At 40.3% G+C, this 22,464-nt stretch overlaps 3 protein-coding genes across 5 annotated transcripts; all 3 read right to left on the reverse strand.

The window, feature by feature from the left end:
- Positions 1-1,264: 1,264 nt before the first annotated feature.
- Positions 1,265-4,104, reverse strand: atxn7l3b (ataxin 7 like 3b). 2 transcript variants are annotated; one of them, XM_079214231.1, is made up of 8 exons: positions 4,056-4,104; positions 3,825-3,949; positions 3,560-3,692; positions 3,166-3,337; positions 2,853-2,953; positions 2,703-2,725; positions 2,523-2,568; positions 1,265-2,242 (listed from the first exon to the last, which is right to left on the reverse strand). In XM_079214231.1, exons 2-8 carry the CDS (start codon positions 3,873-3,875, stop codon positions 2,163-2,165), a joined length of 606 nt encoding a protein of 201 aa, XP_079070357.1. In that variant the 5' UTR covers positions 3,876-3,949; positions 4,056-4,104; the 3' UTR covers positions 1,265-2,162. The 2 variants fall into 2 exon arrangements, with proteins under 2 accessions (XP_079070357.1, XP_079070358.1); XM_079214232.1 differs by having other exon boundaries at positions 3,825-4,079.
- An 811-nt stretch (positions 4,105-4,915) lies between these two features.
- Positions 4,916-11,358, reverse strand: LOC306752805 (upstream-binding factor 1-like protein 1). Of its 2 annotated transcripts, XM_079236612.1 has the most exons (13): positions 11,179-11,358; positions 10,891-11,066; positions 9,180-9,257; positions 8,109-8,152; positions 7,556-7,694; positions 7,413-7,454; positions 7,262-7,330; positions 6,917-6,948; positions 6,599-6,788; positions 6,467-6,514; positions 6,300-6,377; positions 5,870-5,938; positions 4,916-5,782 (listed from the first exon to the last, which is right to left on the reverse strand). In XM_079236612.1, the coding sequence occupies exons 1-13, from the start codon at positions 11,207-11,209 to the stop codon at positions 5,732-5,734; spliced, it is 1,047 nt and encodes a 348-aa protein (XP_079092738.1). In that variant the 5' UTR covers positions 11,210-11,358; the 3' UTR covers positions 4,916-5,731. The 2 variants fall into 2 exon arrangements, with proteins under 2 accessions (XP_079092738.1, XP_079092737.1); XM_079236611.1 differs by having other exon boundaries at positions 10,891-11,358.
- Positions 11,359-12,464: 1,106 nt separating this feature from the next.
- On the reverse strand, positions 12,465-19,104 carry slc4a1b (solute carrier family 4 member 1b (Diego blood group)). Its single transcript, XM_079233118.1, has 16 exons — positions 18,945-19,104; positions 18,344-18,479; positions 17,831-17,903; positions 17,229-17,271; positions 16,962-17,146; positions 16,344-16,554; positions 16,042-16,245; positions 15,813-15,961; positions 15,451-15,645; positions 15,080-15,328; positions 14,864-14,953; positions 14,253-14,419; positions 13,915-14,156; positions 13,645-13,814; positions 13,272-13,445; positions 12,465-13,183 (listed from the first exon to the last, which is right to left on the reverse strand). Exons 1-16 carry the CDS (start codon positions 19,099-19,101, stop codon positions 13,103-13,105), a joined length of 2,526 nt encoding a protein of 841 aa, XP_079089244.1. The 5' UTR covers positions 19,102-19,104; the 3' UTR covers positions 12,465-13,102.
- Between the last annotated feature and the right edge of the window lie 3,360 nt (positions 19,105-22,464).

Consider the following 22,464-nt stretch of genomic DNA (forward strand, 5'->3'; position numbering starts at 1 on the left):
CGTTACTGTCTGTCAGATACTAGTATTTGTAAATGAATGCATGGTAATGAATTTACCCTTAGTGCCAGAAACAGACTATGTATGACAGCTACAACACTTAAAACCAAAAAAACAGTATTCCTAATTTGCTCCTGTGGCTCAAGGATTTTTTTTGCATAGATTAATTTGTGGTCATTTGATTAAACACATGATTTAGGATGATGCCCCATGTGAGCACAGCGAAAGATAAAAATGCATATAACTAGGGGCCTCGCTAGAAGGCATGGCAACTAATTAAACAATAAGGCAGACGCATTAGTGTAGCAAATTGAAATGTGGCTGTTAATGTGTATCAATGAGCAGTTTAACCAGTGGTGGGAGGAAATATCATACTTCCGTAAATGTGGAAATATAGTGTGGAAATATACTAAACGTCCTGTATTAAAAAAGTGTTAGAAGTAAACGTATTAGCTCATTATAGAGTGGCCCATTTCAGAATAATGTATATTATATTACAAATAATACTAACTTCTTTATAGACTATTGACTACAAAGCTGAAGTGCAACTATAATAATGCATCATCATATTTTATGTCACTGATTTGCAAAGTAACTAGTAACTACTACTTCCATATCTTTCTTCACTGGTTTGAACTTCTTTATCTACAGTTTTGTAGCTGAATAGTCAGGTTGTGATATGATTAATGGTGTAAAATGTATAAGTTTGCATTAAAGGAAAACTACATTCATATGTTGGACCATCTCTGCTCAGCTTTGCCTTTTAGGGAAATATTGGGCAATTTGACCACTGGACCAACACGCATAGCTCTTGAAGGATGGGTTGCCAAATGTACGAACACTCCCAACATTCTTGATATAACACCGTCTATATCAATGCCACCAACACACAAATGAATAAGAGCTCAGATGTCGGAGTTTAGTAGGAGCGCATGAAGGTAGCATAACTGGCTCCCCTGGCAGTTTTCCAGTCAGGGAACTCAATCCGAAACCCATTTCTTTGATTAAAATCTCCAACCGTGTGAACTTTTGTGTTTACTATATCTCAGTTTCCTAAGAATAAGATCTACAAAAGCACATCACTGAAAAAAAAAAGTGCACAAAGCACCATTTAAGCCTCACAAGAGGCATTGAGATAATAAAAACTGGAGCATCTCTAGACCTCTTCTTTTGACCAACAGCACCCCCTAGTGGTCATTAATCGTAATTACTTGATTTGGGTTACTATCAAAACCACATTCAGTTCCAAGTTACCACCAGACATAACGACAGGTAACAAATCATTTATTATGCTAGACAGAAGAAACAAACTGAGCCATGATAGCAGCAATTCAACTATTGGAATATTTACACTATCACATCAAAGATATATGTAACCCTTTACAATGTAAACACATGATACAAAGACACTTTTTAATGCTAGAAAACAAGCTGACAAATCCACCAAAAATGTAATGAAACGAAACAAATCCACAGTCAGCAGCAAATACCTGTTCTCACAATTAAGAGCTCCTTTACTAGAACTGTTTTTTAAAACAAGTTTCCACAGGTGAAACATTGTATTGTGATTCAACTGGAGAACTGTGAGCCTGCAGTGAATGTTAAATAAAAGACAAACCATTAGTAATGATTGTCTTTGACATTATTTTTCAAAGAATGTAATTTTAAAAAAGGTGAAGAAACAGAAGTACACCTAATGCCTAATCATTTATGTATCTAAAAATTAAAAAAAATAAACATACTGTATGTGCGCACATGTTCACTCTCCACACAGCCGGCTCCGCTTGGCCGCTGCATGAATGAAACCAGAAGCTACCTCTGTGCAGTAAAATCGTACATGGTGATATTCATTATTTTGGACTCCAGCAAAAGAAATATGAGACAAAATTAACTAAAACAAAATAAGAAATGAGTGTTGGTACGGTGATTGTGTGTGAAAAAAAAGAAATCTGTCAAGTATACAGTGGGAGGTCTGGACTGCTTCTGCAGAGCAGCAAACGCCATGAATGTCACCTATGACATTGGACGTCGTTGAGTGTTACTGGTCTTCCTGTGTGTGTGTGTGTGTGTGTGTGTGTGTGTGTGTGTGTGTGTGTGTGTGTGTGTGTGTGTGTGTGTGTGTGAAAACACGATGGTGAGAGAATGTGTGTTTGCGGCTGAGTGTGTTATTGAGGAAATGCCTCATCTTTCATCAGCATGCGCGGGCTCTCCTGGTTGTCCAAGCGACGTCTAGGTCCCATCATGCCTATGGGATGAAACAGCAGATGTCATTCATTCACTTATACCAGACAACTAGAGTGATTTAAATACATATTCAATGCATAGACAAGAGACATATTTTCAAAACAATATCAACAAGACTGAACCAAGCCCTCATTTAGGAATTCATTTATTCATAAAATTAAATAATTAACCATAATATATACAAAACAATTTGCCAATAAACTGATCACTTTTCTAAAGAGTGATGAGTATTTGATGATGTGATAAGTACACAGAGTACACACTGCTTCATTTCCACTTACTGCTCTTATGCTTGAACGATTTAGATCTTCTGGGTGAGTTTGGATTCTGAGGTGGAATAAGAAAAACATCACGTTTGAGTTAACAAATTAGGCATGAGTAAATATAATCCATGTGTATAAAATAAAACAGTGTAATGCTCCACACAAGATTGTTATATTAATCGAGGAAATAAAGAGTACCTTGTCAGATTTTCTTTTCTTGGCTGTAAAAGAAAGACATTACATTTTAGATTGAAAGAAACATTTGTGTAATGTTACTAGAAATTATTATTTCTTGGAAATTAACATTAAGTATCGCTAACAAGAGGTCCAACAGCACTAGTACGTCACCTTTCTTTTCTGCCCCGTAAGACCAGTCATTATCGTTGACGTCGTCGTTATCCTCTTGGTCGCTCTCTGACTTGTTGTTGGTGTTGTTACCGGTGACTATTCTGTAAAAGAGGGAAGAAGAAGGCATGACGCGCACGCACACGCACACACACACACACACACACACACACACACACACACACAGGGAGAGGGAGGGAGAGAGAGAGCGCATTACTTGCTGCAAACAAATACATTTTGTAAACATCAGTACAGTTTACACTCATGCCATGTGCTTGTATTGGTTGTCAATGGGGTGGCCGTCTTACTCTCATACCTGCGGTTGGCGATGCGGCTGCTGTTGCGTCCCATCCCCAGGCATTTCTCCAGATGCGGGGCGAAGCGTGAGGCAGCGATGCTTCGGCTGCAGTTGGGACATACACACTCTTTGTTCTTCCACTGGTTGTACACCTGGCCGAACACATCCAATCCCGGCTGGTCCACGATTTCTGGAAAATTAGAGCAAGCTATAAACGTCTGTTCTTTGGAAGTCGAAATACACAAACCTTTTGTTGTTTTTTTGCCTGGATGTGTTGCTCTTTTGTCTTTGGCCTTCTTTATTATCGACCGTCAGAAACATTAATTCACTCGGTTTTTTTCCCTCCATTATGTTGGCAACTTAAGAAACATGTCACCTTTATGTCAATATGGAGACAGAACTGTGAGCTCACCAAAGTCCCTCATGCTTTCTTGGTCCGTGTCATCCAGGAAAAAATAGCCCTGCTTGACGGCCCGGTGGACCTCGAAGCAAAGCCCCAGGCATGCATCCTCCACCAGGTCAGACAGGATGTCCTGAGCTAGGCCCTGGCAGGGAAGGGCCGGAGGAAACAGAGACACAAGTCAAACTGTCTGATTCCTGCATCGTGTCTGCGGATGTAATGTGCATTTCCAAGGCTGCTTGAACTACAGCCGTACTGTGGCCTTGCTCGACTGTACCTCCAGCTTGCTGTTGTCCAGGCTGGACATTGAAACCTCCTCCATTTTCATTTGCCAGAACTACCAGATGAGCCGACGCTGCTGTGGTCATGCTGTAGCGCAGCAAGCATTGGCCAAGAACAGGGCTGCAGCGAGAGGGAAACACACGTTTAGCAGCACGGGGGGCATTACATCCTGCACAATCTGTGCGTGGTCAACATTTGACGCCCTGGATGTGCTGCAGCTACTTACAACTGCACGTTGAACACTGCCCGGGACTTACTTCCCACGTTTATAACCTGCGAATAACACAAAACAAAACAACAGCGTTGGCGTGGTAGCACTGCGACGTCTCAATAGCCACAAAGACACAACGTGAGCGCAGTCATCAAACGCAACACCTTGCTGGTCCGAGCACTAAGGTTACATCAAGGCATAGCTTAGCCAAAACCTTGCCGAGGAAAACAAAGAGCGTGGCTATGAATAGGCTGGAGGAATTGAACGTGTCAAGAGGTGAACGCTACGGTATCGCCTCCTGGTCAGCAGCAGCTACAGCTACGAGCTAAACGTGCCACATGTATCAAACTAAGCGGAGTAAATTGAAACAATGTAACACATTTGTCAGTGTAAGTTTCGCTGTTGAAGAATTACATTTGACCACAGCGAGGCTGGTCCCCTGAACCCAACGCCGCTGCTGCACTGCGGCTGTTCGCCTTTCAACTCCCCGAACGGTTCAAAACGACGTGTGTTACCTAATTTAAATCGGATCTACGAGGAACACATCAACCACGGCCACGCAATCTCGCTAATTGTGTTTATTTACCTATTTCGGCAGGCATCCATCTTTACGTCACAGAGAGCAGACAGTAGCAATCGATCGCTACACGAGTTTCCACCAAGCGCTTCCTTTGCAGCACTGCTGGGTTTCCCCCAGCTAACGCCAATGTGGATGCATTATCCTCCTGGCCAGCATGTGACTGCGAGTTACCCCGTGCGATTTAAGAGTTAAATTGTCCCTTTGTTCGGCTTTGTAGTAGTCATAACAAAAAACATGGTCTTTTTTAAAACCCTGGTCTGGCTTTTGAGCATGGTTAATTCACTACATCAGATAATCAAAGAGGAATCATCTTTATTGGATTTTTTTTTATATATATATAATTTACAAACAAATGCAAGGCTTTACATCACTACTAATAATAATAATAAAAGCAATGCTTGACAAAGTATATTGTTGTTTATCTATACAAATAAAACCGGTAAATGTTCCGTACAGTTTCCCATGTTGTCATTGTTAAAAGACAAATTAGCTGAGTAATGTTGGAATAAAGTGTATTGCTTTAAATACGACCTCCGATGCATTATGTTGTGGTATGGGTTGGATTAATCTGTCTGGGGGCCCTTAAGAAAAAATGTGATCCTCTGTAAAACACCATTTAACTCCCTCAATCTGTGAATAGCATTCCAATGGCAGATTATCAAATAGACCCAGATTGTATTATGCGTTGGTTCAAACTAATTAATACAGAACATGTTAGCACAATCAAGGACAAAATATCGCTGGTCCTAAACCATTTTTCCAAAACAATACATTTGACATGTCCTCAAAGCTAAGTAATAAAGAAGGATGCACCTTTAAGAACCAATACATGCATTTCTCAATCTCCTCATTAGGGTCCTGCACAAACACATACTTTTGTCTGTCAAAGTTCTAAATTTTTAGAAATTCTGAAGCAGATTTTTACAAGTAATTTCATAATGAAACTATTATACGAGGTACTGGTGGCAATCTTCCAGCCAACATGGCCACCACACAATGTGGCATTAAAGTCAGCTACTGGAGCGACCAGTCTATCGAGTAAAATCCCGATTACTGCTCTGAATTTGACAAGCATGTGTGTGTGACGATCTGCTGTCCATCTTATCACCAATTAATACATCTCAAAAACGATGACATCATCGTCGTCCTCCTCCTCGTCCTCCTGTAGGTAAACAGGTGATATTTATAATATCTGGAGTTGCAAAATTAAATACAAAATCACAAAAGAATATATGTTCAGTGTTATCACCTCATCAGACTCCAAATTGCTCTCTTCATCATCATCATTGCTGTCCTCAGTGTCTTCATCTTCTGAATCCTGCATGATGTAAAATAAATGTGAATTGGAAATGTCGTTTTTTTAAAACGCGTGGTTTCTTTATTCTAAGAATTATGGAATTTTCTTCCCAAATATTATTCCTTCTGGACATAAATTAGATAGTTGAGTCAAAACTATGACTTTCTTTCCATGTACTTTTGACCACATGATATTCAGCATACATATAGTGAATACATTTAAAACTCACAAGTAAACTTAATGAATCATTTAAAAGAAAGTATATTTACTCTAAACTTCACTGAAAGACAGCCTGTAGAGAGCGTTGCATTGGTCACATCATGAAAGGGCGGTTAGGAAGAATATATTACTTTGCATGTGTTGCATCAACAATTCAACTTACTGATGGTCTGTTGACAGAGCCACGTGGTTCTTCTGAGTCACAAACTTGCATTCGGCCGTCCTTAAGGTATTGGATTTTCTGTAAGCATAACCATTTTATTGAAAGTTTAAGAAATGCTTTTAAAGAAAGAAACAAAAACAGGAATTTCAATTTGTGTAAGTGCTTACACTGGGGTTATGTTTCCGATAACGTTTCTGCTGTGCTGCCGGCAATGTCTGAGGAATGTAAAAGGTGACACATTTTAAAAGGACGTCCCAGTTTAAAAAAAAGGGGAAAAACGGAGAGGAACCACTTTATACCTTAAACCACTTCCAGAGCGCCACGGAGTATATTTTGTTGTTTTTGAATACTTCCTCTTTGTAGTGTTTCTGCTCCACTGTCGGGAGGTCCATCCACATTTTGTTGATCATGACAAAGCGTTCCCTTGCTTTTGGGATTTTCTCCCTCAGAAGAAACATCTGTTTTTTGCGGAAAATGTCACAACCAGATCTGCGAACAAAGAAACATTCAGTCACAAGTTTGTCTGCAGTTAGACAACTGAGAGTTTGATTTGCTTCAAATTTGAGTTAATTCTGGGTCTCTTAAGGGAACACATGTTGTATGAAGATCATGCTCACCGAGATGGCATTTTGGGCTCCCCAGGAACTCTCTTTTGAATAAAAAAAAAAGGAGATCAATCCAATGTTATTTTCTAGAAGTGAAGAGAACACAACAAGCTATCCCCTCTGAGTATAAGCTGCTCTTTGTATGAGGCAGAGTGAAATAAACAACTGACAAATGGAAAAGAAAACATATTTGTACTCAAATCTGTAGGCAATTTAGTCAACCAAGTGTTTTAAAACAGCCTCTCTAAGCTTTAAAAAAAATTAGAATAATCAGAAGTGACAGCACATCTGCAAGTAGTGAACATTTGTTCTCAGGACCAACAACCAGATTTGTGGGGGAACAATGAAAATTCTCACCAAAGACACTTTTGGTCTTTTGATCCTGTTTTCCTTTAGGATCTGCTGCTGCTTCTCCTTATCAAAATTCTGAGGGACATAAACACAATTGTTACACAATGTCTGACAGCGTCAGCTCAATGCTGCAATTCTAGTTTTCTAAATTACTTACCTTTAGATATTGATTCAGCTCTTCCCTGTACTGTCTCTTCAACTGAAAGAGATACGCAAAGTGTTTCATTCAGATTCAACAGATTTTTACTGTGAACAAACATCCAAATCTATTGTAGCCGTGTCAAAAGTTTTTGTTCCTACCGTTCTGGTGCGTGTCTTGTAATTGTCCCTCTGTTTCTCAGTCATATCTCGCCAACCTTGGCCACAAACAGTTAAGCGCTTTCCTTCGAAACCCTTCCCGGGACCAAGCTGCTCTTTGCAGAACAGTGTATATCCATTTCTAAAAATATACACAAACAGGGGATCAGCTGCTGGTGAATTAACTGCTGGTTAGCATTAGTTGGTTTTGTGTTAATTTATTAAAAGATAAGACATATCGGAAAGTTTAAAAAGGTATGGCTGGTTCTCCAAAGGCCTTCTTCAAACTTAATGACTATAAGAACTATTGAGAATGAATCCCTTGAAAATGTAATGCCCCCTAGTGGATGAGGATGTTAAATGAGGTCACCTTTGAGGGCACCAAGGCTGCGTTTGAAATCGCACACTAATGTGCTGTATACCACTTGTTCAATCAGTATGTTTAAAAAAACGTGAAAAAAAACAGCTAAAGGTGCAAACTGTTGATTTATGAACATACAACAAAGCAAAACAAATGGACTTAAATAGGTGTTAATGTGGAGTGTGTGTGGCTTACAAAGGAGGCTTGGGAGGTATGCCCTCTGTATCTGGAGTGACCTGCTTTAAGAAGAGAGATCACACATCAATTTGAAGATACTTAAAGTAATAATTTGAACCTTGGCAGCAGTGTTATATAATTGTAATCAAGTATGTTTCCCCTCCAAATAATCACTGCCATATGAACTGTATTAAATCATATGAATATTATATGAATAGGTATTTGGGTTAAAAAGAATAAGCGCAGTTAATGACTAAGTCTGGCTGATGTGCCCATCGTTTACAGCTTTGGTGTTTGCAGAGAGCCCGTACAATTTGGTCTTGCACTTAGGACAGGTATGTTTTAGATATTCTTTACTGAAAGACAAATAATTAGATTGACACTGAATTTTAAAACAGGCATTCTGGGCCAAATCACGTTTTTGTATGGGATGGTGTGAGTGTTAATCTACGACCTGAACACCTGCATCCTTCTCGTGTATTCCTCATTTGCAAGCTACAATTTGTCTTCATATTGAGCCTGGGAAATGTCAGTTATTCATGAAAATTACAAAGTTGAATCCAAAGGCAACACCAAATGATAAGTGTTGTTTTAGCGGTAGGATTAATAATACTAATTAATCCTGTATTAATCCCACAGTGGGGAAATGTAGTCTCTGCATTTTAACCCATCCTTAGTAACTAAGGAGCAGTCGGCAGCCGTGAAGCGCCTGGGGAGCAACTGGGGGTTCAGGTCTTGTTCAAAAGACACTTCGACATGCAAACTATGGGTCGACCAGGGATTGAACCGGCTGCCTTGTGGTTTCAGAACAATTAGTCTCCCCATGAGCTACAGCCGCAATGAATCAAAGAATGAAGCGTGTTATATTATTAGACTCGTGTTATCAACCGTTCACTTCTCTCTTTATCCGTAGTACAGGTGAGAGCTCCACATGCAGTGCAGGTTTCAAGACTGATGAGTCATTACTGTTTTGCAGGAGATTTGTATTATAGAAACAATGACCTCAAACAGTGTTTAGAATATATACTTGCATGCACAGAGCAATTGTGTATTCACAACATGAAGCTGTCTTGATTGTGCTGTGCTTACCTTTACTTTCTTGACAGGATTGGAAATGACATATTCCGCATCAACGAGGAGCTCTGTGAGGGTCCGAGTCTTACACACCTGAGCAAGACCATTACAAATGTTACACTAATTAGACTGACTTCAAGAACTATTTTGAAAAAATTGCTAAATTGTTTGTTGCGTTTCTTCAACATGGAAGGAAATATTTTAAATAAGCTGTGTTAATTTGAGAAACTTCTCTAATCAAATATCTCCCCGTATTGTTGGTAGCACAACAGAAAAAGAGACAAAAATGAACTTCATGGTGACATTGCATTACATAGTTAATCCAAAATGTTATTATTGTGTAAGTGTCATTGAGCAAGAGGAAGAACAACAATCTTTAATTTGACTAAATCCATCAAATCAAAATGGTAATGTATAACATACACTCACCTAAAGGATTATTAGGAACACCTGTTCAATTTCTCATTAATGCAATTATCTAATCAACCAATCACATGGCAGTTGCTTCAATGCATTTAGGGGTGTGGTCCTGGTCAAGACAATCTCCTGAACTCCAAACTGAATGTCAGAATGGAAAAGAAAGGTGATTTAAGCAATTTTGAGCGTGGCATGGTTGTTGGTGCCAGACGGGCCGGCCTGAGTATTTCACAATCTGCTCAGTTACTGGGATTTTCACGCACAACCATTTCTAGGGTTTACAAAGAATGGTGTGAAAAGGGAAAAACATCCAGTATGCGGCAGTCCTGTGGGCGAAAATGCCTTGTTGATGCTAGAGGTCAGAGGAGAATGGGCCGACTGATTCAAGCTGATAGAAGAGCAACGTTGACTGAAATAACCACTCGTTACAACCGAGGTATGCAGCAAAGCATTTGTGAAGCCACAACACACACAACCTTGAGGGGGATGGGCTACAACAGCAGAAGACCCCACCGGGTACCACTCATCTCCACTACAAATAGAAAAAAGAGGCTACAATTTGCAAGAGCTCACCAAAATTGGACAGTTAAAACTGGAAAAATGTTGCCTGGTCTGATGAGTCTCGATTTCTGTTGAGACATTCAGATGGTAGAGTCAGAATTTGGCATAAACAGAATGAGAACATGGATCCATCATGCCTTGTTACCACCGCTACCACTGTGCAGGCTGGTGGTGGTGGTGGTGGTGTAACCATGACCATGTCCATCCCTTCATGGCCACCATGTACCCATCCTCTGATGGCTACTTCCAGCAGGATAATGCACCATGTCACAAAGCTCTAATCATTTCTAATTGGTTTCTTGAACATAACAATGAGTTCACTGTACTAAAACGGCCCCCACAGTCACCAGATCTCAACCCAATAGAGCATCTTTGGGATGTGGTGAAACGGGAGCTTCGTGCCCTGGATGTGCATCCCACAAATCTCCATCAACTGCAAGATGCTATCCTATCAATATGGGCCAACATTTCTAAAGAATGCTTTCAGCACCTTGTTGAATCAATGCCACGTAGAATTAAGGCAGTTCTGAAGGCAAAAGGGGGTCAAACACAGTATTAGTATGGTGTTCCTAATAATCCTTTAGGTGAGACCACCTATAGGTATAAGACCACTGTATCAGACTCAAACACCTACATTTCATTGACAACTGGGCAACTCAATCTGCTTAAGTTGGTTGATTATGACTGAAAGCCTTAGACCAGCTACTGAGTGGTGAAACTGTAAATGTAGAGCTAAACTGTGACTCACTTTCTTAAAAATCAGTTTCCACTTTTCTTGGCATGCTTCAGGAGAGAACGGGGGGAAAGCCACTACACTCCAGTCCATCGTTTTTAGTCCTTTTGTGTACGTGTGCCTTCTGGCATCTACTTGGATTGATGCTTTCATCGCAGCAAGAAGCTGCTGGATGTTTTCCTGGGTCCACCCTAGTGAGAGCACAGGAAGAAAAACACAAGAAGGAAATCGCAGCACAACACATTTTGGTAATTGATATAGTGTTATACAAGTCATTATACAAAAAGATGTATTTCGGTATACCTTCAGATTCTTCAGTCCCAGTTTCACCCATTTCCCCCCAAACAACGTGTTTCCAGTGGAAGTATTTTGCTTCCGGTTAAGTTAAGTGGACGCAAACTCGATCCAAGTGACTCCCGCAAACTGTACATGAGCGAAAATATTAACTAAAATCTAGCGATATTCAACCTACATATATAGTCATTCAGTGGGGTCGTTACGTTCTTCGTCAATACACACATAGAGCTGCAGAGAGGCACATTAATCATGAGTGTTTGTTAACCTCCATTTCTAGTAGGCACGTTCCTCTTGGAGAGCAACCAATCAGAAACGAGCGTTTTCTTCTTCGTCCTTGTGTTTATTGGCGGATGTTGACGTTCGAGCAGTGTGGAGGTTACACAGCACCACCTATTGGGACGGAGGGTGTTGACTCTGACTACTGATATAATACAGAACATTGAAATATAGATACTTTGGTTTATCACCTGACTTTTAATATTTATTGACTTTCTAAGGTTAGCTTGAACTATCTCGAAAGTTGTTCAACACATTAACATATCTTCAATTACCAAGGACAAATATGTCTGTATAGTGTATAATCATTTACTGTGCATTATTTAATTGTAAAGCATGCATAAATGTGCCGAATAAATATTTATTTGATTTGTAGCTTTTCTCCGGTGTCTTATTCATATTGTTTATTAATGCCAAAGTGAGAGGTTATCAATGATAATAATCTTATAGAAAAAGTTAGAAACAGGATCTGTTATGATGTTGGTTTGTTTGGTGTCCTGTTTTATTGTGAAGTCCTTGTCTTGTGTGTCCTCTGTGTTCCCGGATCTTCCTGCCCCTGTGATTGTCCGTGATTGTCTGCCCTGTTCCCTGATTGTGTATTCCCTTCACCTGTGCTGCCCTCATTGTTTTCCACCTGTGCCTCGTTACCTTCCTCTTGTATTTAAACCAGATTGTACTGTTTTTTTCCCCCCGTCTGTTACCCCTGTTGGATGTTCTGTGAGTTGAACTGTGTCTTACCGCTGGTTCCCCTGTTCCTTTCATCTGCCCGTGTCCCTGTTCTTGTTTTTTTTTTGTTATGCCTACCAACTTCTCTGTTTAAGTTAGTATTTTTGAAGCCTGTTCTTTAGTTTTGGACAATAAATTTACTTTGAATCGTTGCAACGGCATTTGGGTCCACTCTTTCTTACCAGAACCTGACAGGATCGGCAGAGCATGTGATAGGTCCCGGGTTTATTAAAGGTCAATCACAAGTAAACAGCACCTAACGAAACTAAGTGGATGGCTCTTTTGGGAGGTACCTTTTTAATTATTCATAGAGATTGCACGAAAACAGCAACAGACTACATATATACACTTGACAACACACAAGCTTTTCTTCTCAATTAATTGAGTAACAGTGGCGTTCTTTTCACTAAAATATCTACATTTTGCTTGCATCGTGCCTTATAAATTGAGTTGAGATTTTACTCATCAAGCGAGTACAACAATAACTTAAGTGGCACGTGGAACAACATTACATTCAATGTGTGATTGCTTTGAAAAACATACAATTTTGGCTGCAATAAAATTACAATATTTTCCATCGAGCATCCAATCCATCCATTTTTTGAGTGCAAACATGACTGCTTTTTTTATTTGATGTTTGAGTGCCTCTTCTAAATGTTCATGTCTTTCTTTTTGTAAAACAATTTCAATGTTGTATGAATATTGCCAGCTTATTACCAAGTGACGGTTAAAAACTCTTCAGGAAGGTTTGACAAAGACCATAATTACAATATATTAATGTTCATCCATATTAACACTATGAAGTAATTTTTCATGAAACTAAACATGTTTGTGCTTATATGTGGATGAAATTCAAGTCATATATAAAATAAACATCTATTTGTTAAAATAAGAGTATTTCTGGCATGATAGCTGTCATGGAAGACATCTACAACGGCATCTGAGATTCACAGTATACATCCTGCCCTGGCTCCTCCTCGAATGTCACTTTGGCGTCTTCAGCATCCAACTAAAACACAAAGGACATAGACAAATTAATGCTAAATACTGCTTAAATCTGCATTGATTTATTCAAATGACAAGAGGTATCCACTTACACATTTCATTTCCAGTTCAGTGAAGAAACGCCCAGTCATAAACATGCGTAGAGGAATGGTGAGGATGAGAATGAAGGGAAGTGCGAGCGATACTGGACTGGATTTAGCGATCCACAAAACTGCAAGGCACACTATCTGGATGGCCGTGAACAAGTGCATCCGTCCTGTGCTTACCTGTATCCAACATATTAATCAGATGTACACGATTGAACATGGTTCTAATGGTGGCCAACACATGTAGCATCAAATAAAATGAGTTCATACAAACGCTGTTATTCTCAAGCCCATTACTCAAATAACACCAATGCTAGTATATATGGTGCATTTGACCTGAAGTGTAGCAGTCCATGCACTTTAGTTATTGGACTCTTACTCTGGTGGCGTAGGGTTCATTAGGGTGGTATTTTTTAGGGATGAGCAGAAGCAGCATACGATCCCACAGCTGTATGCCATTGAGTGAGGTAACTCCCATGTAGAGAAAGATCCCAAACAATGCCGATATGGGAATCATCTTAAGGATCGGCTCCATCAGAATTGAAAGACCTTGACACAAAATGACATTCAGATAAAGCAAAGTGTACTGTGTTTTAATGACAGACCTGTATATTTGTAAAAAGATACATGATGATTAGACAGCACCTACCAACCAGCAACGCCACCAGAATGCCACTGACCCTCTGCTCCATCACCTTCTCAATCACAGGTTTTGGTCCTTTGCTCATGACGGTGAGAGCGTTGGCGTGGGTGACGGATCGCACCGTGGCAGCACTGAGCCACGGCACACCAAATATTGCACTGAGCCCTCCCATGCCGACTAAAACCAGCAAGTCAAAGTGGAACCCTGAGCCTTTGATCATCTTCCTCTCCGGCTTACTCACAATCAGCCTGTTAATAGATGTAACATAGGAATCAAGTTTGGTGAAGACTTTCGGAGGTTGGTACTCCAGTGAGTGATATTGTTGTTTAGATGTAATGACTCACGTTGTGATCTGAGACTCCAGAAAGATCAGAATGAAGACAAGCATGGCCGGGACACAGCATGCGAACATCACCCACACAGGGAGAGCCTTGTGCTCTCCGAAGGGGTTGATGAGCCAACCTCTTTTGGATGGATTGGACACCGTCAGACCTTTGGGAACCGCTAGTTTCTGTCAAGAAAGCCACCAGTTTCTGAGTAGATCTATTCAATCTAACATGTTCTAAAGGATTGATTGACAATTATTCTGTCTTAAAACACTATTGCGCAGATGTGCATACTGGACATTAAAAGGTCCCTCCCATAATGCATTATCAATGGACGTGATGGGGGACAAAAATCAAGTTTATCTGTAGATAATATGAAGCCTAAGCAGTCTGAGTTAATCAAATCAAGTGATGATAAAATGACTGTAACTTTGTCAGATATTCACTTGGTTTGATTAATTTGCATATATTAGCTTCAGATAAACATTAGCTTCAGATTTTAAATATGTTTTTGCACAGAAAGAGGACTGTGAACTTACAATGAAAGCACATTTAGAAGGCATCTTTTAATGGCCAGTATAAATGGAGGAAACTGTTACAGCAAGCAAAACCTGTTTGTATGAGCTAACCTGAGTGTAGGTATCATCAATGCTGTAGTCCAGGACAATCATGAGGAAAATGGCAATAGGCACACCAAAGTCACCAAGCAAACGCCTGATCTGGTAGGCACAGATCAGATCAACTATTACAGAGTTAAGAATTGTATTAAACAGCTGATGACATGAATAAAGTCTTCACTGACTTTACTGAAACAATCTGGTAATGGCCTGTTGACACAAACTCACCTTTCCAGGAAGAAAAGTGCCGTTCTTGAATTGACGCAGAAAGAAAGCAATGAAGAAGCAGCCTAACATGAGACACATGGAGAGCAGGGCTGTGTTGGGGTAAGATGGCTTAATTGTGTTGACAATAACAGTCATGTTGCCGGTAGTGTTGTCGTACATGACCACCTCTTCTATCTTTGGATGCCAGGGATTTTGTAGAGTTGCATTCAAATGATCATAATTCAGAATCAGCGGATGAGCCTTAAAGATCTAAAGAGAGGTCAGAGAGTAGATAAAGAAATGTTATAATCTGGCCTTGAGAGACAGCACTCTCTTCACAGAAAGGAACATTTGGACAGATGAAATGTGTGAAATGGATGAAGACGGTTTACCCTCCCTAACTTGGCGAAGGTTTCATAGATGAAGATGAGGGAAATGAGGATGGAGAAGATTTCCTGGGTGAAACGGGAGATGAAACGCACCAGGAAGCTGCCCTCAAAGGCCACAATGATCACCACAATGACGACCAGCCACACTCCGACCCACACTCTGCCAACAATATACTCAATGTCCTGGGTCTTGCAGAACTGAATGAAGGAAACTGGGAATGAGTTGTACACTGACCAAGCAAATTAAAGTAAAACATTTAAAATATATATTTAAAAAAATCGGTTAAAAAAATTAACTTCAGTGGCATTATATACTGTAGATGAAAAGAGATAGTTCACCTCAATGAATCAGTGCAATAACTTACAGCAAAGAAGGCTTCCTCAAATACTAACAGAGGACCAGAGAAACCGATGACCAGGACGGGCTGAGCAGCGATGAAGCAGAAGATGATCCCCTGAATGCTAGTGGAGATGAGGAGCTCTGAAACACCCATCATGTTGTCCACCTTATCAGCTGTAGTGGCAAAGATGAGGGCAAAGTATTGTTATAGCATGCAACAGCAATACCACGTCTCAACAAATATGCACACATACCCAGCAGTCCTCCGAAGGTGACGGCGGGAGACAGAGCGGCGAAGTAGATGAAAATGACGGCAGCAAGGACCTGGACGTTAAGAGCATCTGTGATGTCACTCTTGTAGTACTGATAGCGTCTCTTTATGTCTCGCATCATCCCACCAAATGGCCGACCAGTACGGGACAGGGGGTCGTCAGGTGGGGGACCAGAAGAAATGGAAACTAGGGGGGAAACAATTTAAATTTTGTTTATGTGTGTTGTTTTATATGTAGCTTTATACTCTGTCCTGTAGTGTTGGGTGTGTGTTGATAGCACTCACCCCTGTGAGGTTTGGAGTCTTGCCGGATGGCGGGATCAGAGGACTGGATCCTGTCCTGCAGTAGTTTCTTCTGAAAGCTGATAATGGAGCTGAGCATCTCTTCATTCTGGATCTCTGTGGGCGGGATGACGATGCTGCAGTCCATGAAGTCGGCCACGGCGTCCGTCAGTTCACGGGCGCTCTTTGCCCGAAACGCTGCCTGATTAAACACCTGGGATGGAGATAGAGGAGATATTAGGACTGTTAAATGCTCCCTGCAGGGTCACAAGCTTTGCATACCTGTTTCATATAATCAATAACTTTGGTGCAGATTTGTAGTCCACATTCTCAACATTCCTTTTGTCTGCCAAGTTTTCATTGTTTGGAGTGTTTTGCAACAATACATCCTGTGTAGCCAGAGATATTCTTCAGGCAGTATCTGAAAAATCTAAATTATAGTGTTGTGGCACTTGAATCCCGAAATGGCTTAATTTATGTTGATTAAAATGAAGACTTTGACGTTCAGCTAGTCGAACTTAGATCACCTTGGATTTCTCCTATAGTAGTCATCATATATTCTTTTACTGTATCACTGCTAAGGCGTTTTAGATCTGCAGAGAGGATGTGTCCGTAACTCACTTTGTCAGCCATCAGTGCTGCCATAGCACGGCCGGTCTCGCGGTAGTCCATGTCAGTCTTGCTCGGGCCAACCAGAGCAAAGACGAATCGTACAGGCACCGGGGCCTCCATGGCAGAGTCAAGCTCCACAGCATCCTTCAGACGCACAAACACGACTGTAGGCCTTTCTAGAAAGTCCAAGGCTCCTGGTACAAACAGATAGAAAAGCTTCTGCAGAAGCAAACACACATACTGTACTCCAGATCCTAAATGAGAACACTGGCTTACCTACGAGCACCATGGAGGCCTCAACGTGGTCAGATTCTTCCCTCTAAACGAGCACAGAGTGAGCAGACCAAGTGGGTTAATGCTTCTTGCCTATCCCCATCATTATCACTATATCATGCCTGTGTAATGAAACTATATCATGTCTGTGTTACTTGTCTTGCTAATCTGTGCTTCTTGAAAATGACAACAGCTGGTTTAGATGATTTATTTAACCTGTCAATTATGTGAAATTGTATTATTTTTTTTGCAATATTGTCCGGGAAGGAAATTGCAATCTGAGCATTATAGCTTTGTTAAAATACTTACTTAACATATCAAGACTTGTGTCACAGCCCTTTAACTTTAATACGCTTCATATAGGTAAAACATTATGTGCAGACATTTCAAATAAACTGAGGAAATGTTTGTCAGAACAAAAGAATCTGAATGTATGCATCTAAAATAAACATGAACCTCTACAAGCTTTACTCCTGAACGGACTTTCTCTATGGACTGACACCATAAATCACTTTCACCTTTCACTGCCATCATCTCACTATTGTTATGATATCAAGTCATGTTATCACCATCACATAGATAATCTCACAAGTGGAAGAACTTACTCTGTCCTTGACTGAAAACTTTTGCAGGTCCACCCCATCAGTCAGGACTTGGCTCTCCGGGTCATCTGATTGCCTACAGGGAGAAAACGGCAGGTGTCTTTGCTTGTTTTTGTGTCAGACTGAAGACTGAAGGCAATTCAATTATTCTGCTGTGCACATTTATTTACAAAGCAATTATGTAACACAATAAGGGGATTAGGCATCTTGTATAAGACTTGTGGTCTTATGTCTAAAGTACACAGACATTTGTATTTAGATTACTTTCCTTATTGAACAACAGTGAGAGTATAGACCCTTTATAAGTGTGAGGTAACTACAGTACACATCGGTCACCTTTACTAAAGGCTAAAGCGGTGGTTTGGTGGTCAGAGACAGTGTTTCATAATTACAAGTTTGATCTCCACAGTAGTTGCGTGTTGTGTTCAACTTTCTCTGAGCAGCTTTGGGTAACAGCATCATAAATGTAGGTCATTTATGTTTGAGTCATTGTTGGGTGATGTCTTGGAAGGATACCTGCGGTTTTGAAGCAGAGATTTCAGCACTCCCTCTCGGTCCCCAGGTCTGATCTCCTTCTTGTTAACCATCTCAGTGACCATCTTCTCTGCGATGCCGGACAGTGTTCCTTCCCCACAGTTGAAAATAGTCACACCTTGACAAAGGAACATATTGGAAAATATTCAGAGTTGAACATACAGAGGGGGGTTAGTGAGACAACAAGGATACTAAACAAGTTATGTATGTGTAGAACAACATTACACAGAGAATTAAAAAAAGAAAAGCTTCAGATGGAAATATTGTACTTTTTTACTCTTTGCAAATTCCGATTATAATTACAAAAGATATAATCAACAAATATATTATGATGCATTATGATAGATTACAATACCCAGTTGTCTCTAGTGTTGTCAGACTTAGCCACCACTTTACCAGCTGCAACATTTAAAGTAGTGGCGTAAAGAAGCATAAACTGGAATTATACAAGTAAAGTGCCTAAAATTTCCCTCAAGATTAGTACTGTGTGTCCTTCTTTACTTTCCATCAATGACAATAGTTGTATATAGACAAAATGGTTAATGTTACAAACTCTTTATGTTCTCGTAGATTTTCCTCTTACCTGTGTTCATGGTGCGTCGGAGCTGGATGAGGCTCTTGAAGGTGAGGTAGGAGATGCTCGAGGACGCCCAGACCCCGGCCTGGGCGTCGAAGCTCTCCTCGTAGCCCGCCCATCTGCCCGTCTCCTGCCAGTAGCTTTGCTGCTTTGGGTCCTTCATTAGCTCCTTCAGCTCCACACACCTCTGAAGGCCCAGAGATAGACACAAGTAAACACTGGCTGATAAGAACATGAATGTTGGACACAAGCACAAAACATACTTGTGTCTCTGAGACAGAGAGTGCAAATCTGGATGAGGCAGGTGGATGAATTAAACTTGAACCTCCCATAATTACAGTCTGAACATGTGGTGAACAACTGTGGGTTCACTGGCCAATTCCTTGACTGGGAGTGAATATTTTGTCTCTGTCTAACCCTGAAGATGGAAAATGGCTGTTATATCAAGTAAATGTAAATTATTTTTAGGTTAAAGGTTCATATTATTTCAAGTCTGACTGAAAGCAACACCCCAATGCCCTTATGTGCGTTCAATGGATTTATTTGGTTGCTGTAATTGTTCATCCTGTCTTACGAAGTTGCAGTGTTTTTAGCACCAAATTATTTAAATCTGTCTTAATATCCTGCAGCTCAACAAAGAACCACTACCCATGGAAAGTAATTTTCAATTGTTTCAATGTACAAATGTGAGCAAGCGTAGCCTCCGTCTATAAATAAGGTGACACTTATTTCTACTACTACTAGAAATGCAGATGACACCTTATGAATAAGGTACCATGTGTAATGTACTATTTGTGATGGTGATAGTAATGATACTGATACGATTAAACTCAGGACAAGAAAGCAAATCACAGAGAAGGAGTCAAATGGGTAAAACAACGATGCAGAATGTTAATGAAATAAATTGAATAAAAATTATTAGATGATGGTTTACCTGTTTCTGTGTATGTGATGTTAATATTTGCATTTTCATTTCAGGTATTCAGTTTAATCTTTTATCGAGAGTAATTAGCACAACGCTAGAGAAAAAAAGCCCAAGAAAATACATCCTTCTATGTGTACATCACTTTATGATTTCCTACATTTCCCGGAACGACTTTGAACAAACCTTACTGAATATTTCTGAGCGTGTTGCCTTCGACCAAAGTTATACTTGTGGGTGCAGACGGCAACAGAGATCTAATGTTGCATGCCTTATGGCCCCTAAGAGAGATACGCTCCCTTCAGAGCAGGATCAGATAAAACCACGTTCATGCTTCACTACATTACAGACACACTGATGATATTTTGGGTGTTGAATGTCACATGAAATACTGTTATTTATATAATCTTTGCAGCGCCAGTGTGGATATGGATCAGGCTAATGTGGAAAGTTGGTGACACTTGCGTGTGTCTATAGGGTAAACATGTTGGTTGTCCAGCCTCAACAACCAGCGGCTCTATGCTCTGTTTCCGGGGCAAACATGAACGACGGCTCGCCTTAGACTTGTTTGGACTATCAATACATGTCGTGTGCCTGGGTTTGGCATACTGTGTGAGTGTGTGTGTGTGTGTTCTTGCCCCTTACCTGACACTTCGCACTGGGGTTGGCGTTGGTGCTCCACGAAGCTGGAACAGACACATTGGACCCAGTTAATAAACAATAAGACTTTTGTTTTGATCCAATGGCACAATACAAATTATTCACTGAGAATATGTTCTCCATATGAGCTTCAAATTCACGTTCATACACATTTTATAGTTGGAATGAAATATGTGTGTTTGGGTGGATTTTGGCAATCCAAAAATAATATCGTTCATCTTAACTTTGACTGTTCAAAGTTTTGCATGAAAGTCGTAAAGAATGAAGAATAATTCATTTGAGATTGGACCGGAAAGCTGAAGTTGTCTGAGACAACAGAATTATTTATTTCCAAAACACAAATCTGTTGAGCAAAGGGGGGGAAGATTCAGATTAGACCCACTGGACTGTGTGTGTGTGTGTGTGTGTGTGTGTGTGTGTGTGTGTGTGTGTTTGTGTACACGTGCATGTCTGTGCATATGTGCATCATCAAGTACACATTTGCACATTCTTACCTGTACAATAAATGAATATACTTTATGTTACATGACTAGGGGAAAGTGCAGATGTGATTTGTGTGCAGTATAGTGTCTCAAATGGCATCTAGATGACAATAAATTGGTAACATTGCTGCTTCCGATTTGCAGAGTACACAAAAGCCTTTTTTCGTTCTGGCATTTGGGACAGTGAGCATAAAAAAAGTCCTGAGAATGCAAAGAGTATTGTCCAACACTTCTCTGCATGATGAAAACACACAGGTAGTTTGGGAACAGACCAAGTAGTGCCTTATAAATAAAGGTGTACCAATGACAGAGCCTACAGGTGGCCAAAGCAGGCCATCCTACCCACACAGTGGTGAGTCGACACTTAACGTTCCTCAATAAAACATAACTGCACACGGAAAGATATTTTGCCTCTCAGGTCTAATGTCTGTGTTACCAGGACTTGGATCATTGAGAATCTCAGTATTATTGCTCGGCATTTAGTAATGATGTTTCCTCCTCAATTATCCCACATTATTAATTTATAAAATTAGCAAAATCCAATGCCTTCTGGGTCTTACTTTCTAGAAAAATGTTTGCAAAGCATTGTACTACAAGCATATCTTCAGAAAGACAAAAGAGAGCGCATTAATCTTTGAAAAATATTTCTTACTGCAGCATTGGCCATAAGAAAATAAAGTAAAGTGAATTAACAAGAAGTTTCCATACATGTAACACTTTCAAGTTACAGCTTTACTTGTTTTATTACACAGATACAATTCATAACTGAAACAAAGTGACACTTACCTCCTGCAGGCACTCAGCAGTGACAAGAGACTGTCCCCAGAATGGCAAAAAACATGACTTTATAAACACCTCCTCTTTAAAGCTGCTTCTGTGTGTATGTATGTGTGTGTGTGTGTGTGTGTGTGTGTGTGTGTGTGTGTGTGTGTGTGTGTGTGTGTGTGTGTGTGTGTGTCTGTGTGTTTGTGTGCTACCTGATCATTTGACAGACTGAAACACACAAACACACACACTGATATGAACATTCGTATTCTCTCTGACCCACACATCCAACAGAGATATGTGTTTTGGGCTCACACATAATATTGATAGTAAACACAACGACTTGGTGTGTGCAGAAAACCAGTCGCACTGTGGCATTATCAAACCAGCATCTTATCTTATTTGGGAGGACAACAAAGACTTGGATTATGGTGCTGGGCATGCACACTCACCTTCAACACCCCCGGGGTGGAGAGCAAACCTTTGGATGAAGACGACTTTTATCTTCCTTCTCTTCCTCTACTTTTACGATGGTCAACATATTGTTCATCTGTCGACTGGAAATAAGATCCAGACAGTTTTTGAATTAGTCACCTGTGTATTATAATATGACACTGTTGGCAAAACATGTAAGTGCACTTACCCTCTGAAAGAGATGTAAAAGACACACTCAGCCCTTTTAAAGTGAAAAACAGCA

This window comes from Taurulus bubalis (genome assembly GCF_910589615.1).
Source record: "Taurulus bubalis genome assembly, chromosome: 2".
Taxonomy (NCBI): Eukaryota; Metazoa; Chordata; class Actinopteri; order Perciformes; family Cottidae; genus Taurulus; species Taurulus bubalis.